The sequence below is a fragment of the Pseudorasbora parva genome, chromosome 6 (genome assembly GCF_024679245.1).
Source record: "Pseudorasbora parva isolate DD20220531a chromosome 6, ASM2467924v1, whole genome shotgun sequence".
NCBI lineage: Eukaryota > Metazoa > Chordata > Actinopteri > Cypriniformes > Gobionidae > Pseudorasbora > Pseudorasbora parva.
This window is the reverse complement of record NC_090177.1, coordinates 15,018,353-15,037,876: the sequence shown is the minus strand read 5'-3', so window position 1 is coordinate 15,037,876 and position 19,524 is coordinate 15,018,353. Positions and strand designations below refer to the sequence as shown.

General features: G+C 37.9%; 1 protein-coding gene across 1 annotated transcript in view; it reads left to right on the top strand.

Annotated features, from left to right (window-relative positions):
• Positions 1–19,524, top strand: part of plxna1a (plexin A1a) — a 259,133-nt gene that overhangs the window by 148,254 nt on the left and 91,355 nt on the right. Inside the window, exon 9 of the mRNA XM_067445763.1 lies at positions 5,792–5,906. Within this exon, the coding sequence (XP_067301864.1) occupies positions 5,792–5,906 (115 nt within the window). The remainder of the gene's footprint in view (positions 1–5,791; positions 5,907–19,524) is intronic.

Genomic DNA, 19,524 nt, shown 5'->3' with positions numbered 1-19,524 from the left:
GTTTTACAACAACAACAAAAGTTTTTGTCAAGTTTTGCTCAATTCTGGGTACAAATTTGTTCCAAAAATTGTATGTGCACGTGTATACAAATAATGTATGTACAGTCCCTGACAAAAGTATTGTCGCTTGTGTACAAATTGACCTAAAGTGCCGCTGAAATATATTTCTAATCAAGATTTTTTTTACAAGAAATGGCTCATTTTAATCCCACCAGCTTTTGTGATAATGTTTCAGTGAAAAACTAAACTTTCAAAAAGTATTCTAATATTCACAGCTTGGTAAAGCCCATTGAGTCAATTTTTGCAGAGACATAAGTGGTGTCACCTTTTCATATGAGCGTCACCTGTGACTAATAATGGATCAATTAGGTCTCAAGTGTGTATAAAAAGAACCCCAGTACGCTACCTTCACATCAACTGCAACTAGACCTCTGCAAACATGCCTAAGATTCACCCTGAGACTAAAGTTTTGATTATCAAGAGGCTGAAGACCAGATCCACTGCTGATGTGGCAGACACCTTCAATGTGTCTCAGCTTCAAGTACAGAGGATTAAAAAAAGATTTGAAGAGACTGGAGACGTTTTTGACAAGCCCAGGTCAGGCAGACCCCGCAAGACAACTGCTCGAGAGGACCGTTTGTTGGCTCGAAAATCCAAGGCCAGCCCATTTTCCACTGCAGCAGAGCTCCACGAGACCTGGTCACCTGAAGTCCCTGTGTCAACCAGAACAGTTTGTCGGATTCTGTCTCGAAATGGCCTCCATGGTCGAATCAGTGCCCAGAAGCCAGCACTAAACAAAAGACAATTGAAAAACCGTGTGGCATTTGCCAAGGCCAAAGGATGGACGCTGGAAAAGTAGCAGAAGGTGGATTTTTCAGATGAATCTTCTGTTGAATTATACCACAGTCCCCGCAAATATTGCAGGAGACCTACTGGAGCCAGAATGGATCCAAGATTCACCCAGAAAACAGTGAAGTTTGGTGGCGGAAAAATCATGGTCTGGGGTTACATCCAGTATGGGGGTGTGCGAGAGATCTGCAGGGTGGAAGGCAACATCAATAGTCTAAAATACCAAGAAATCTTAGCTACCTCTTATATTCCCAACCATAAAAGAGGCCAAATTCTGCAGCAGGACGGTGCTCCATCGCATACTTCCATCTCCACATCAAAGTTCCTCAAGGCGAAGAAGATCAAGATGCTCCAGGATTGGCCAGCCCAGTCACCAGACATGAACATCATTGAGCATATGTGGGGTAGGATGAAAGAGGACGCATGGAAGACGAAACCAAAGAATATTGATGAACTCTGGGAGGCATGCAAGACTGCTTTCTTAGCTATTCCTGATGACTTCATCAATAAATTGTATGAATCCTTGCCAAACCGCATGGATGCAGTCCTTCAAGCTCATGGAAGTCATACAAGATATTAAATTTGGATCTCACAGCACCACAACTTAATTTGCTGACATATTTTTGTATTTGCAGTAAATTTGTTCCATTTCTGTATAGGCGACAAAACTTTTGTCTTCCCAAAATTTGACCTTTCTGTCTTGATTAAATGATAAATATTTTTTCTGTGAAAATTATTTATTTCAGTGCATTAAACATCATTTGGGAGGGTTTTAGCTTTTCATGTGAGCTATTTCTAACACCAATGAATTAATTAAAAGTCAGGTTAATATCAGGTATTTCTAGAAAATAGATATGCGACAAGACTTTTGTCAGGGACTGTATGTATGTGTGTATGTGTGTATGCATGTATGTATGTATGACACCATTTTGTTTATTTTAATTATGTTGCTAGAAAACTTCAGGAGAACATTTTTAAAGAAAAGTTTATTTAGTCATAAAATAGTTTGATTTGTTTCACAGTTACAGTACTGGCAGTAGGGAGGATGACATGGATCTTTTGAGGTGCGTGTCAGCAGTGATGGGTTGTAATGTAGGTGCCTCTTCAGGAAGTAAGATCTGAATAATACAAGATCAAAGTGTGCCAATGGTGACATTCATTAGTGGATGCTTCCCTACACCCCCACCCCCACCCCATCCCCTTTTGCTCTGCTGTCTTCACTTTCTCTCTCTGTCTGTTTCTTTTTGTTGTTTCATCCTCGTTTTTCTTGTTTTTCACACTCTCTTCTCCCTTCCCCTCCCTTAGAATCTCTCTATTTCTGTTCGTCAGGTTCAGCTAGTCCGTTAATTCACCGGATGTAGTCGGAGCAGAGTGAGGAGAAAGCTTTATCATGCACCAGCAGTGGACGTAAGCGTAAGCCTTTGAACATTTGGCACAGACAGGGACGAGGCATAGAGCGCACTTCTCGCCTCTTTGTGATGCTCTCACTGACCGCAGAAGCCTTTTCATGATGTAAAAAAAAAAAGCACAGTCTGTCTGAGGATTCGGGAGCGTTGAACTACATGGAGCTCGAGGAATGTCTTAAAATACTGTGGAAGGGGCACTTTGTGTAGACCGTACTTCAACAATTGAGTTGTAGAACTTGGACGCAGATATATATATACAGTCAAACCAAAATGTATTCAGACACCTTCAACATCTTCTCACATGATTCCATTACTGGTAATAACATATGACAAAAACACAGTTAAACTGTCAGAGCTAATTCATCTTGATAATGTCAGATAACTTTCATAGAAAGGTGTTATTTAATGGACTACAGTCAACCAATCAGCTGTCAGCTGTTAAATTTAAGTACACAATGAGATAACACTAATTTAGGTCAACCAATTACCAATCAATGCTTTATTTTGTTCAGTCTGGAGTAAAAGGTCGCATTAGCAATTAAAGAAACAACACTTCAGCAAAACATGGTCAGGTCAAAGTGTCTTTTATCAATTTTAGTACTGGTAGTCTACTTTATGAAGAATTTTGGGGTATAATGTCAGTTAACTTTATTTTGCTATCCTCACTTACATAAACGAACTATAGTGTCCTACACCCACTGGTAAATAATTCAATCTGGTGCATGAATTAAGTTTTGATTTGACTGTATATATAATATTTATATATACACACAATATATTATATTGAGATGACTGTCTCAATCACCGATACTGTGTGCATGTGTCCGTACTACCTGTACTATACAGTTGTGAAATGGTTTAGAAATACTGCACAAATCTGTTTCCACCACTTATGTCAAGCTCAGTTCATTCTGAAGTTCTTGCCGAATGCATAAGAAACTGCACCCACGCAACTCTTCCGCTGTGACTTTTTGAGACGGGTCTCTGAGTCTAGAGTACAGACCAGCGTCCTTGTCCTCCTCTGCCAAACGGCAACAAAATCTTCCTCTGTATCCATAGCAACAAAGCCAACCTACACCTTTGCCTCAGTGCGATGTGTGGAAAGTTGACAGATCAGCGTTGTTTGTGACGCGTCTGGCATTTTATTTGTTTCACCTTGAGGTGCCAACTCTGTCAAATGTGGGCTCAGTCATTAAATGTCTTAAACGAACAAATCATCAGCGTGTTGTTGATGTAAATGTCACTTTAAACTGTTGAATCTGAAGCTTTGCTCTTTGGCCATTCGCTGTGTGTGATACCTGAATGAATGGATTGTGTTTGTGTGTATGCGTCTTATCTTTCGGTTTCTTTTCCTTTGCTGTTTGATGAGCACGTTGGTTCACTCCGTCTTTCTGACACATCTTTGATCTGTCTCAATCTCACATCACATGCACTTTGTCACCTCGGCTTGAAAGATGGAAAGAGAAGACATAAAAGAGGTAGATTTGTTTGAAAAACCATGTTGGTAATGGGGTGTAATGGACGGTTGCCGGGGTATGACACATCTCTGATATGCATTTAAATGTGTCATTAACAAACAACTAGTTATTCAGTTCAGTTTCGTACACACTGCATAGATCTTTTGTTAATGCTGATGTCACTACATTAATTTTTTGGGAGGTCATTTGCTTGTAGAATGAGGTTATCAATCCCATAAATTAGTGAACTCCTCGCTGCAGTGTTTTAGAGCATTGCTAGGTAGTTGCTAGGGTGTTATATAGGGTGTTATATTTGGGTACTAGGGCTAAGGTGCTCTGAAAACAAGCTTATATATATATGATGGAAAAGATGGACAAAAAATTATCATCCATTATAGATGGAAAAAAAAGATTGTTTAAACATCCAAAATGATGTAATGGATCTAATGTCTGCAGGTACATTATTCCAGTGTATTTTATTAAACACAAAAGCTCTTTTGCCACAAAGAGAAAAGTCTGGGCAGAATGCATAACTTGGTGCAAAAAAAGGTACAAAGTAATATTCAAACATAAAATGAATAAGTCTTCTTACATGCAGAGGTGGTCATTGGAGTGCATCATACTGTACATCGCTGACTAAAAAAAAAGAACATCCCATAACAAATCTGAAAAGATTATTATATGCTGTATTAAGTGAAACAAGTAAAACTGTTTGATAAACAACAACACAATAATCAAGAGGTGAAAATATTTGTTGAGAAACAATTTTCTTGTATGATAGACACATTTGAGATTGATGTAAAATACTAATTCCAAAGTTGACTTAGTGTAAAACATGATTCATATTTTAGAAAGTTCAGAATCAAACCGTACACTAATATATTTAATAGTACTGACTTTATGCAAAGGAGTACTGTTTTTTATTTAAGTTTTTGTCTAGAACCAAAAATCTGAATATGGTACTTGGTCTTATTAAGCACCAAAATATTATCCAAAAGCCAAAATTAGATTTATATATGTGACCCATGCGTGCAAAATGAGTCCCAATGAGCAAATTTTCAAAATGTAGTTATTGTTATTTTTACACTCTCTATTAAAAATCGACAAAATTATGTATGATCTGTTTGAAGTGGATCGAGTCAATTTAAAGAAACATTTTTGAGTTACTTTAAAACCTCTGGCAATAAAACCAGGTCATTTGACACTCAACGAATGTGTCAAACCAATATCTATAGGAAGAAAAAAAAAAAAAAAAAATATATATATATATATATATATATATATATATATATATATATATATATATGATTAAGAATAATAAAAACAGAGTCTATATATTTAGACCTAGTGTACAGCACAGATCTAAATTAATGTTACACATCAGAACAACAGTTAACCAAACGTTCACTTAAGACATAACAGATAATGTTTGCATGCATACTCACAAAGGCAGATATTGTGAAATACTGTAATTCTGTGTATATGTGTATATCCGGATCCCGCTCTGTAGGAGGCGTCTTTGTGCGCACACGCTGGATCTGTCAGTCAGCATGAATAAGATTGTTTTCACAGACACAGGAAAGGTACTGTTCTCAGAAAACTATACAGATAACAATAAAGATACTTTTAGATGTTTATGCTAGACGAGGGCTTAACTTCAAAATCAATCAAAATATAACTTTTTCTCGTTTTGCTTGTAACTAAAAAATTGTCCTGTGCGCATTTGACTCATTTTGCCAGCATGGATCGCTTATGATAGAATCATCAAGTTGAACCTGACAATTTTAGTAAATTAATGGTAGATTATTTACATAAATGGAAAAAATAAGTGGTCCCAGCATTGCGCCTTGAGGCACACCTCTTTTTTTGAATTAAATGATTTATTCCCATGTAGGACAACACATGTTTTTTTACTATGCTGATATGAATTAAACCACATTACTGCACGAAGTACTAGATTATAATGCTGATGAAAGAGAAACATGAGCTATGTCTTGTGTAAATGTCATGGTTTAAAACAGAATGCATCTATGCGTAACTGGAATTAATGATTGAATAATACTCTTTTTCTCTCGATAGGTGTCTCTCCTGTGTGAATGGCTCCTTTCCATGTCACTGGTGTAAATACCGCCACATGTGCACCCACAATGCCAACGACTGCTCCTTCCAGGAGGGCCGCGTCAACATGTCTGAGGTCAGTCTGTCTAATACAATGCATACATTTACATACAACGCCCTTTCTGTGCACAGCTCTCTTTCATTTCATAGAAAATTACTTTTCATGTTTGTGACCCATCACCAAAAAATACAGATGCACACATGGGCGGTCATGTTCCATTTGCGAGCGTTGTTCTTTTCGCTCTGGCTTTGTGCGAGCAGCTGTTCTAAGGAGAGCGCGCTGGATTAATGCACTTATAAACGGCACTGACTGAATGACTATGCAAATGGTATCGTGTTGTACATTTACAAATGCTACATTTGCATAAAAACCAATATCAATCACATCTCTCCCTCCTTTTTGTATGAGCGCTGGAAGTGCGAGAGGCGGCGTTACGCCCGTACAGTGGGTTATGATTACCGACGCACACGCGCATCAATCCTCCACATGCCTGTTCTCGACTGCCAAAGCCATCTCAGGGGAGCATTTGTATCTCAAACCGTTTCGAGTCAACCAGGGGGCTATTCATGCACACTGCAGCTGTTAAACAGTGCTTTTGCCATTGAGAGGGGCATTCGGGTGTAATGTACATAAATGTTTACAATTTTATACGCAGCCTTATCAGTGTTCACTCCCAAACACCTTCCTGTTGTGCTGCAGTATCCAGTTCCTCAATATTAGTTGATCCTGGGGATTACAGCTCATTACAGAGTCAATGAATTCATTTGTATTGTGCACCCGAGTACTTTAAGTCTTATTTTATAAACCTATTATTAATATTATTATTATAGAAATAAATTAAATTCTTTAAATGTGGGACATTGAGTTAATTCATCGGACCTTTCACAATAGTATTTTTTTCTCAGAATGATGCTGACATTAACATTTTCTTTTTCCTTTTATAGTATTCATGCATCGTTTAACATTATATTTATGTTGATGTTTGTGTGGATTGTGAATAGTCAACATTAAAGAGCATTTTTTATAGCAGTGAGCAGCAAAATGCCTTTAACCCCTTTATCCTTGACTTTATTCATTATGTATAATGGCCTCTATAGCTTTATTGATTTTGTGAAATGGTTACTGCATAATACAAATCATGGACACAATTTTTCATTAAAACATTATTTTATTAAGCAGATTCCTTTTTAAAATTGCTCCGGTTAAAAGCATCTGCTGAATGAACGAATGTAAATGTAAATTCATTAAGTATCATCCTTCCGCTAGAAAATTCTTTCTTTGACAGTTAATATTTTGCCTAGATTGATTTGGACATTAGCTCGATGTCATTACATCATGACCTGAATTCAGATTTCCTGTTGATTCAGTTGCCCAAACAGCTTCAGTGTGACCATGAGGAAGCAGCCATGACGTGTGTAGAGACTAATAAACACTGGAAGAGATGCTCTTGACATGGAGGTTGGTGGTATTTGGTGTTTATTGGGTGGAGGATGAAGGTGAGATAGTGACAGGGTTTTGTGGGTGAAGGTGTGGAATTGAGGCAGGGAGTGAATGATAGGTGTTTCACATCTGGTGTCTTCAGGTAGCGACGGTTAATAACTTGTGGGTGAAGTGAGATTTTCGGAGATTACTTTTCATTATTTTCGGCAGCAGGGTCTCAAAACCGAGTGAAGGGCCTAGACAGCATTTCTGGAATCCTAGGGGCATTCTTATGATGACTACAAACCGAACATAAGGTTAACACCAGCGAATAAAACCAATCATTTAATCATCCAACCAACAAACCAGCCGATCGATCAACCAACCAACAGATCAATCAATCGATCGATCAACCAACCAACCATCTGATCAATCAATCGATCAACCATCCAAACGATCAATCAATCGATTAACCAATCAACTGATCAATCAACCAACCAACCGATCAATCCATTGATCAACCAACCGATCAATCAATAGATCACTCAACCAACCGATCAATCATTCAACTAATCGATCAACCAACCAACCAACCAATAAACCAATCAATTAACCAACCAAGCGATAAACCAATCAATCAACCAACCAACCAACTGATAAACCAATCGATCAATCAACCAACCAACTGATAAACCAATCGATCAATCAACCAATCGATAAACCAATCAATCAACTAACCAACCAACTGATAAACCAATCAATCAACCAACCAACCAACCAACTGATAAACCAATCAATCAACCAACCAACCAACTGATAAACCAATAGATCAATCAACCAATCGATAAACCAATCAATCAACCAACCAACCAATCAATCAACCAACCAAGCGATAAACCAATCAATCAACCAATCAACCAACCAAGCGATAAACCAATCAATCAACCAACCAACCAACCAGCCGATAAACAAATCGATCAATCAACCAATCGATAAACCAATCAATCAAGCAACCAACCGATAAACCAATTGATCGACAAACCAATCAATCGATCAACCAACCAACCGATCAATCAATCGATCAACCGATCAATCAATCGATCAACCAACCGATCAATCAATCGATCAACCAACCAACCGATCAATCATTCGATCAACCAATCAACCGATCAATCAACCAAGCGATCAATTAATCGATCAACCAACCAACAAACCGATCAAACAATCGACCAATCGATCAACCAACCAACCAATAAACCAATCGATCAATCAACCATCCAATAAAACGATCAATCAACAATCCGATAAACCAATCAATCAACCAACCAATAAACCAATCAATCAACCATCTGATAAACCAATCAATCAACCAACCGGTAAACCGATCGATCAATCAATCGATCAACCAACCAACCAACCGAACAATTAATCGATCAACCAACAAACAAGCCGATCAATCAATCGATAAACCAACCACAACTGATCAATCATTCGATCAACAAACCAACTGATCATTCAATCGATTCAATCCATCCATCCAGTTCCCACAAATATGACTGCATATACACTTCCCACAATCCCTTTCCAAATAACTTTATCTGTGTCATTATTACTGCTCAGTCTGTGAAGACCCATACCTTTAAAAGGTAGTCAGACATCCTCTCTGAGACATGAAAGATAAACCGTTCAGTCACCGATTGTAATGAGTCACATTTGCAAATCAAATGTATATAAATCAACATTTGCCTGACAGCGGATAAACAGAGGAACACATTAAATCTGACCAGGCGGAAAATTGCTTCAGTAAGCCACACTTGAGGAATCCACAAGGAGAAATAAACATACATATAAACAAACAAACAAATAGCACAGCTAACACATTTGTTCCAGCATTCATTATTTGTGAACCCAGCTGTCGGCCAGCTCATTTAGTCACACTTGGACAGCGGTTTTGCCCTTTGCTAGTGCCAAAAGTGCCCAAGCATTTCACAGATCCGCGCAGAAGGTCGTGCAATGCTGGAATATTTTAAAAAAAAAATGACTTTTGGAAAAATGGTGGGGTCGGCGTACACTACACTGTTCTCTGTTTCCAGCCTAAATAGCATTTATTGTCATGCTGACATGCTCACAGTGTACCCACATCGATTGTCCGTAAATGGACCAGAGAGACTGAATGCTTACTCACCTTGGGAATTCAACATTGCCAAAGTATCTTTTGGTTTTCTCCTCGTCTCTTTCATCCAAACCCTACTGAGTCAGAGCCGCCCAGTCCATAAGCGTAATGAATGGAGTTTGTTTTAAGGATGATGAAACTGGTGTTACGGCTGCGTTCTCTCCCTCATTTGAGACTCATTAGTGTGCGTCTCCGATGAGACAAATGGGGGTTTTGATAAATAAGTCATAGGGTGGTATATCACCAAGGAACTCCTCGATGCTCCCGCGGGAACCGTGTGATTCAGTAATGCTCTGCCTTGTGTTTGCTCTCATAAACAAAGACATGTCACCCATGATAATAGCAGGAAAAGCAGAGGATTGTGGGGGTGTTTGTCCTGAGCTTGTTGCATATGTGATTTTAAGACTTGTAGTGTATATAGGACAGTATATAGCTCTCATAATTCATACGGAGCTGTTAGCATTAAAAGCTTTCTGCTCAAAGCTATTGTATTGTTGTTTGGTAATAAAATAACTTGGCTTCCTGCAAATATTTTATCCGTAGCATTTCAAAAGCTTTTCGGGTAGGTGTGAGTATAAGACAGTAATATAGTTGTCTGCAAGATGATAATTCAAAGAAAGCCTACACAGACACCAAAAACAAAGTTGTTATTTTGTCTTCTTGAAAGAAGGGTGTATTATCAGGCGGTTCCAGCCAAATACGGAAACTGCACAGTTGAGGTGATAAGAGAATTTTTTTTATTTTTTTTATCAGGACATCCATCGTGTTTATACTTTCTTCCTTTTCATTTTGAGGGACTTAATTAAAAATGATAATGCGTTTAGATTTCTCTTCTGTTTGTCATGCGAGCCCATAATTACCTTTTTAGAACTATCATAATGTCTACAATGAAACATTACTGCTTTGTAAAAGAAACTAGTTGAATTGCACCGTTACCCCATTTCTGTATTTGTAGTGTATATACAGCTTCAAAAAGGTGTTTTTTTTAAAACTGATGTAATGCATATGTCATGAACAGGTTTTAAGTTTCAGTTGTTAAATAACATTTCAAAGTGTTAAAAGGGGTCATCGGATGCAAAATTCACTTTCGTATGGTGTATGGTGTTTGCATAAAAATGTGTTTTGCAGTGTCTGCGACACAACCTCCCTACAATGATAAAAATCCATTCACTCCTTTTTTTTAATCCTCAAAAAGCCTTAACACTCAATAATCAGGCCGTTTTAATTTTCGGAGCTGTATGATGTCATGTTGCTCATGCTCCGCCCACAACTGCTGACGGACTGTCCCATATTAGGATATTTCCGCCTTCAGCCAGTTGTACACTGTCTGCCCCACGGAAGAGTGGGCTCATTATCATTTAAAGAGACATGCACCAAAATGGCTGTGAACAGAGCTGTTTTTGAGGAGGTAAAAAGCATGTTGTTTTACACATAAATTGCAGAATTTTAACTAAAGTATGTTACAGACATTACATGAATCATACCAACTTGTGGAAAATGGGCATTCGATGATCCCTTTAAATGTATTTTTTGACAGTTATGTCAGGCATTTCAACCAAATAGTTGTATGTAGTATTTAGTTTATTTATTATTATTAAAACACCATTTTAAATAGTTTTCTTAGCCTGTTCATTTATTTGGACAGTTGCACACCTGACGTTATGGAGGTATAAGATAAAAAAGAATAATAATGTATGGATTAGTTAAATGTTATTTAATATTAAAAATTATTTCAAACTAAATCGATTTTATAGAACAAAGCGATTTATGTCATATAAATTAAATAATGCAGACAAAAATATGCACCTCATGTCAGTAACCCATTCATATTATATAGATAGATAGATAGATAGATAGATAGATAGATAGATAGATAGATAGATAGATAGATAGATAGATAGATAGATAGATAGATAGATAGATAGATAGATAGATAGAATTTCCATAATATCCATGACAATTATGCACATTCCATATTACTGCAATGCAAAAATAAATAACCCTATTCTCATTATTGTAGCACAAAATAATGATATTTATTCAGATTTATGCTGTTTAACATTAATGAGAATTTAATCAAAATCAACGTTAAGAATAATGACAATTATTTAGGGATAAATGCGACTAATTGTCATGAAAATAATATTGAAATAAAATAATAGTCTTTAAATAATCTTTTTTTATTTTTTATGAACAATATAATTTATTTTACTTTTGTGTGAGTGAGAGTGTGAGTGTGTGTGTCCTATAAGGATAGCAAAACCTGAGATTACCTACATTGTGGTGACCAGCCAGCGGTCCCCACTTTTCAAAAGGCTTATAAATCATACAGTAAGAGTTTTTTTGAGAAAGTAAAAATGCAGAATGTTTCCTGTGATGGGTAGGTTTAGTGGCAGGGGCAGTGTAGGGGGATAGAAAATACGGTTTGTACAGTGTAAAAACCATTACGCCTATGGAGAGTGTGTGTGTGTGTGTGTGTGTGTGTGTGTGTGTGTGTGTGTGTGTGTGTGTGTGTGTGTGTGTGTGTGTGTGTGTGTGTGTGTGTGTGTGTGTGTGTGTGTGTGTGTGTGTGTGTGTGTGTGTGTGTGTGTGAGTGCGTGCGTGCGTGCGTGCGTGCGTGTGAGTAGTTTGTAGTTTTTACTCTTAATTTCGGGGTGAAATGTGACCTGGACATGTCTTATCTCGTAGTTAAGATGAGAAATAACAAAGGCGTCCTAAACTTTCTGCATATCTAAACATAGTGCCATGTTCCATTTCGCAGCATTTTAGTATTCCATTAAATAGGACGTGGTGCTTTTGTGTCAGACCTTATTTTAGCTTTGGTCTGTATGCATGTCTTTTATAGATCTTGAATAATTTCAATAAAACAAACAAACATTGTATTTGATTAATAAATGACCTTCATACAGGGGCCACCATATATTCCTCACCCCCATTTGGCACTAAACTGAATTGCACAGGTTTGATCTGGCCTTTGTTTCTTATAGCATGAGGAGAGCAGCATCCACTTCTGGCATCCACATTCCATCCAGCTCTGATTTACCGTCTGTCCCGTTTGGCTGTCAGGCGTTTCTTCATCCTTTGCGCTCTCTCTCTCTCTCTCTCTCTCTCTCTCTCTCTCTCTCTCTCTCTCTCTCTCTCTCTCTCTCTCTCTCTCTCTCTCTCTCTCTCTCTCTCTTTCTCACTCACTCACACTCTGAAATGTCTGCCCAGCTCCCTCAAATACTCTGCTAAGTCCCGTCTCCCGTGCCTCTGATCCCGGGCAGCACTGCACTACAAACAGCCGAGGATGGAGCTCTGAAAAGCCGTCTCTGGATCAGTATTCCAGCGGCCGTGCCAAGAATGCATGCCTCACCTCGTGTCATTTCAGTTCCTTGAGCTGCTCCATATCAAATGCCACCTTCATCGTACCCACCGCCTCCTCCTCTCAGGATAACAACGATGAGGGTTCACTGTAATTAATCAATTAATCAGAAAGGCAATTAGCAGGAACGGGGACCCTGCCATGCACCCTCACCTTTGTTGTTTGATGCCGGTCCATCCCGCTGTGTTGCAAGTAGAGCTCAAAGCCCCCCGGTTCCCGTTCTCTCTGGCACTGGGCCTCTCGGAGGGATCTAAGGCTGCCACTGATCTGTGGCTTTAATTATTCAAAGTGTATTAAATCTTAATTTCCAGATGCCTCAGCGTCTGTCTGCCTAATGGAGACCGAAGATGAATTTTACATTCAGGAGTCAAGGAGATGGTGCGAACACTCGCAAAGTCTTGGGTGGTGCCCAAGGATACGCGGCCAGGACCAGGTTTCTCATGCGGTTTTAACTCACTCCAGTGCTACTGGGCCCTTAAAAGATTTTTAACGGTGTTATTTTATTGTATTTGCCGAAAGGATTTTGAGGATAGAAGACAAGGTTTCAGTAAATTGTTGTGTTGTCGTCATTTGTTCAGATGCAAAAGTAAAACAGATTTTGCTTTCGGAGGTTAATCAGAGGTTAAGATGTATTTATTAAGCTGTTCCTGAGCATTTTACACAGGACAGCCTCCTGAACCTGGGAGAGTACAACGTCGACTATAGACAAAGTCTTTAAAACGATCTGCTTAAGTCGTGCTTGCACAGTTGGTTCCAATTGATTGACTCGATTTATCTGCATTTTCAGAATCCGACTCGACAACATTATTATGAACTGTGTGCTTGATTCAGAAGCCTTGGAAGCTGAAGTTTCCGATTATAGTAAGGGATGTTACATTTCTGACATATGTTTGAGGTGTTTGAGGGTCTACAGGCCAATCACTCTGAGCTTTTTGGAAGGAGGGGCTTTGTAGAACTCAGCATGTTTCAGAGAGACTAGGTATAGAGGTGCTGCAATAGAGGATAAGAACGAGACGTCACTATTGGTCCAAGTGACTGCTGGGAGGTAGCTTTTTTTGTTGCACAGAATAATTAATAGATCTATGTTCAGAATTTAAATAAAACTTTTGTTTTCCAATCTTGACAAGCAGCCACGTGCATACTTCAATACATAGGTCCATCCGCATATAAATGCAGGATTTACTCTTGAAGTTGTGATGACTGACAATGATAAATATTTATGTTTCGAAATCAGGCTCATATAAATGTCAGGAAACACAATGTCAATATCCATGGATCACTGGATCTTTGATAAGTTGTAAGGAACATTATATCAAACCATTATACCATTATATGGTTTAACCTTTAGTTTAAACCGCTAACCGTTTTTTTTACTCACGGTTTCCCCTGTTAACTCCAGTCATGCAGCTGATCTTCTGCCACTCGGTTCTGACTGTGTTCCGGTGGGAAAGTGACGTCAATGCTTTCCTTCTATATCATGTTTCCAATTTTTTTTTTTTTTTTTTTTAATCTGCCGATTCCTACCCCTACTAGTATTGATTAGAATGTACTGATTTATGTACTGATTTTACTCCTATTTGTAAAAAAATGTTTTTTTTTGGTAAAATTATCTTAATTTCCTTTAAAGAATCATCTCCTCATCCATAGACATTAATGGATGTCCATGTCCTCTCTTACATGTTGTTTCAAGCATAACCACAACCATGACAATTTTAGGGCAGCATCTCAAGTTTAATATTTTTCTAAAAATGGCAAAGCAAGCGTTCAGTCCAAAACAGGTGAACCCAACACTAGCCTATTCCTTAAGACTTATTACTCTTTCAAATCACCCACGAACTATATGTTTACCTTTTAGCCATATGGAAATTTCTAATATAAAGTTTTGGTTTGTATTATGCCACGTCTTGCTAAGTTTTGAGTGGCGCTCTATTTTCCAGGCCCATGTGGGCGGACACTCTAAAGCCCTTTTAGACTTCAAAGTCCCTTTCATTCGACAAAAGGCTCCTCTTGGAGTGGATGGATCCACGAGTTGTTTCCCCCTCACCGTTCGGCCCTTACTAGTCAACGAGCTCCAGACTGCCTAATTAGATGGCAGCTCAGTGCTTCATCTGTTACCCTGACGAGACTTTCCAAAATATGTAATTAAAATGCTACTAGGATTTAAAGATTTTTTGGTGATGCTGCCCTTAAATTGTTGATAGCAATTGGTTAGACATAATAACAGGCTTGTCAAAGTCATTTAGCAGCTCAGTCAATAGTGATACTGCATTAACGACCGGCTAAAGCGGTGCTGTTGTTTCTACAATCCTGACAGTGGCTGTGATGAATGAACCTCAGAACTAAATTTTAGGGTTGTGAAGAACAATAGCACCACTTTAGTCAGCTCTGAATGGTACTGAAATTCATGTACCATTTAAAATGGCTTAATTTGGAGGCTTTTCTGTGCTTTTCTCTCAAATATTGAGATATGTTTGATTAATTCAATTACTCAATCAAACATAATTAAAAGATGGTACTCCAAGAATTCTACAGTGGTATAAAAAAAATGCTTTTTAGTACATTTGTGGTCTACAAAGAAGTACTGAATGATTATTATAATTCACATGCCATGGCATTTCAGGTTACTTTTAGATATTTTAATGGCGTTGTGTAGAACAGGCATTCCAGAGGGCCTGTCCAGCAGATTTGAGCTCCAACCCTAATCAAACACACCTGAACCAGCTAATGAAGCCCTTCAGGGTTACAGGCAGGTGAGTTTGATCAGGGTTAGAGCTAAACTCTGCTGGACAGTGGCCCTCGATGACCGGGGTTGAGAACCTCTGGTGTAGAACATGTGTAGAACATTCGTCTCTAACGTTTCAACCACAAAATTGGTTCCTATGCGATTTAAATTCATTTCCAACTCCGAAGTCCATAGAAGTGGGCTGCATTTGCTGTGTTTGCAGTGCAGGCTCTGCTTAACGCTCCATGAGCAGCGTCTCTGCATCGCCCCACAGGTTCTTTCAGACTGAGAGAGAGTAGTAGAGAATGTGAGAGAACGAGGAAGAAAAGAGCAGCAGATATCATGTTTTGCTTGCAGGAGCATTGCTAGAGGCAGCAGTTGAGCAAAACAAACAGCAGACTAGCAGAGCAGTGCTGCCAGATACCAGAGCCAAAAAAAGCCCTCCTCTTTCCCTCAGCACGGCTTCCCAACAATACTACAGCATCTCTCTACATTGCCATGTCCATTTCATATCAATCGTCAGCTCCTGGTCAGTTTGAAATATTATTCTAATTACATGATGTGCTGAATAATTCATTGAATTACTACATATATTTCAGTGTTACCATTTTATTTCATAAAATGTTAACAATATTGTAACAAAGTTTGTATGGGAGGAGGTGGGAGCAGGCGAACATTCAGTTTCTTTAATAAAGATATAAACACCAAAATGAAACGCCAGGCTCCTTTTGCCTCAGTAAACTCCTAATTTACTGCTTATTAATAGATATAGTAAGGTCATTTTTGTAGCTTGGGTTTATGTATTTGGTTGAATTAAGGTTTGGACGTGGAATAAGAATGCAGAATATGTGTTTTATAAGTACTAATAAACAGCCATTATCCTAGTAATATGCATGCTAATAAGCAATTAATTAATAGTGAGAATTGAACCCTAAAATAATAAAATTACCCTACAATTTAATTTACCTAACAATTGGATTTAGAGTTACAATTTATTGAGAAAGAAGGGTTACACTTTAATATTTTGTGCACCTTTTTATTTTTTTATGTTTACACTTAAGGTTAGGGTTTGGTTTAGGGTTAGTTACTTTTAAAGTATGCACAATGTTCTGGTATTACTATAGTAATAACATGTAGTAGCATAACTTCATCACCTTAAAATAAAGTGTTACTGAAAGAATATATATTGTTATATTGGTTCATCAGTATAAATGATTAAATATCATTATTCTTTGTAATCAATCTTTTGAATTTAATTTGTAACAGTTATATGTAGGCAAATTATGTATTATTTAATTACAATTAATTAATTAATTTATTTATTTATTTATTTACTTTCTGTTTTATTTATTTATTATCATTTGGTTATGAACTAATACCATCAACTTGGCTAATTCTCAGATATATGCAAAATAACCTTATCATGGAATCTTCTAGCATTACGTGCATGAATTTAAAGCTACACTCTGTCATTTTTCTGTCCGCTAGAGGGCGCCTATTCAAAACAAAGGCGTAGTTTGATGATGCCAGGTTTGAGCTCAGAATCCTGGGACGTGTTCTTCACCTCACAGCCGGTGGGAATCGGGATAGGAGTCAGGCAGAATCATGTTAATGGATGTGATTATTAGCGTTGCTGTAGTATGAGGCAGATCAAGACCGAATGTTGAGGGAGCAGAGAAAGACCACTGGAGCGATTGTTCTGCAACATACGGCTCACGAGCAGCGGGACTTTTATTATAACGGGACAGAGTCGCGGGCGCCATTTCCGCTTTTCCGGTCATGAGTATGAGGTAACGCAGCTCTGTTTATCGTATTAGATACATTTAAGTGTGTTTAAAATGATGTCAGGATGTTACTCTGCGCGTTCGCTCAGCGGCGGCTGTGACACTTGTTGCACACTGATAAGAGAAAAACGCTTCAGCCAAAATAATTCTGGCAACCGAGGGTAACGCAGAGATGACGCAATTGACAGACTAATCCCTCAGACATCCCAGCTCCTTGGTTAAAATAGCAATTTTCTCAATTTACAAATAGTTGGTAACATTTGGTATATTGTAAGAACTAGCTGAACAAAATATAACACTAGCCTAGTAGTTTTTGGATATTTCACTGCAAAAATACTACATAGTGCACATTTACAATGCAGTACAGTACCGTGTTAAACATTGCACTGGAAGGTGCCGTGGAATGCTTCAGCATCAGTCGGATGGATTTGGAGTTTTCTAACTTGAACATGTGAGTTTGCTCCGAGCTCATTCCCACTATGATTCAGCTCTGTGGGGGCGCACACTGCATGATAACCTGGATTCCCGGCTCACCGGAGCCGTAGTCATTTCAAAGCAAATAAAAGCAGTAAGAAGGAGAAAACGTGAAACACTTCAAAGGAATCCCCGCGGTACACCATTATTCCATTGTGCTCAGCAAGTGTGCCATCTGATCTGCTCTTTCAACCCTGTTTTGACACCTGTCAGGGTACTTAATAAAATAGTTTCCCACGTTTGCTCTTTTTTTCCCCATTTTGCTTTAGCTCTTGTGCTTTCTTACTGTCTGAGTACTATTGCAGTACCATGGTGATGATATCTGATGGAAATCCTATAATGCATTGAGATTACCATAATAATGTACCATGATATTGACATGGTACTCCAAAGTAATGCCAAAAGAAAATACAATTGAATTATAATATGCACAAAAAAGCATACAATAGTAGTTTTTTGTAAGTATCTCTGTTTCTGTTAAAAATACACTTTAAATGCTGCCTTTTTCATATCCTTTCTATTTCTCTTTCATTCCTTTTTCCTCTCCTTATCTTTCCTTTTCCTCTCCCGTTCCCTTTCAAACACAGATGGGCTCACATCTCTTCTAAAAGGCATCTCTTCCTTATCAGATAGTTGGAGCGTTTCATTAGACGTTTAGTTTACGGCTATCTGTTTTCCACCTGTGTGTTTTGATTGCGAAACGAATGGCAGAGCCACAAGCAAAGCGTCTCTCAGCACCAGTCAGGTGGTTCAGAATGACCGATACCAGCTCCCGCTCTCCTCTGATTGGTTCTCAGCCGCTCTTATCATTTCTCCCCTTTGCCTCATACAGTTGCGAGCTGAATAGACTTTGTCAAATGACACTGTGTCATGTTTGCAGCTTATTTTCGGAATGAAGCCAAACTAATCAGGGTAATTAGATTTCATGGCAGTTTATTGAAGAAAAAAAAGAAAAAAACTCAAAACAAAACAAACAAACTTACAAACAAGCTGAGTGTGAAGGGATAGCAGAACTAATGATGAACTAATGATGCCAAAGCATTTGTCTTTGAAGATATACCCAATTTGATGTCCCTTAGAAACCAAATGAAGCAGAATCGAGTATACAGAGTGGCTCTTTAGTATGTAATATACTTTTTATTTTGTCACAATCATAATGTCAAGAACATGTCCACGTCATTTTTCACCTACACTGTAAAAAAGTTGCTTCCTTAAATATTTTGGTACTGTCAACTTGGATGTTTAAGTAATTTAAACTTAAATTCTGTTAAATTGTTTTTTAAAAATGAGTTAAATCTTGTATAACTTACAAATAAAGTTGAAAATCGCCTAGCTTATTTTAATGAGTTAAAGCAATGTAAAAACATATGTTGATATGTGTGTGTGTGTGTGTGTTTGTGCGCGTGCGTGTGCGTGTGCGCGTGCGCGTGCGCGTGTGTGTGTGTATATATATATATATATATACATACATTGTAAAAAATTATTTAGAAAAAAAGTTACCTGGTTGCCTTAAATTTTGAGTTCATTGAAATTAAAATTTTGAGTTAATACAATGAAATTTTTTTTTGAGATTCGACAACCTTTATTAAAAGATTATTAAAAGATGATGACGCAGTGAAACATGCCAAATAGTGCAATTTTCATGATTTATCACATTTTTTATGTGGTTCAGATACAATAATATTTAGAGTTTCTATTTATTAAACTAATTTCCTTCATTGTGTCAACTCAAATTTTTAATTTCAATAAACTCAAAA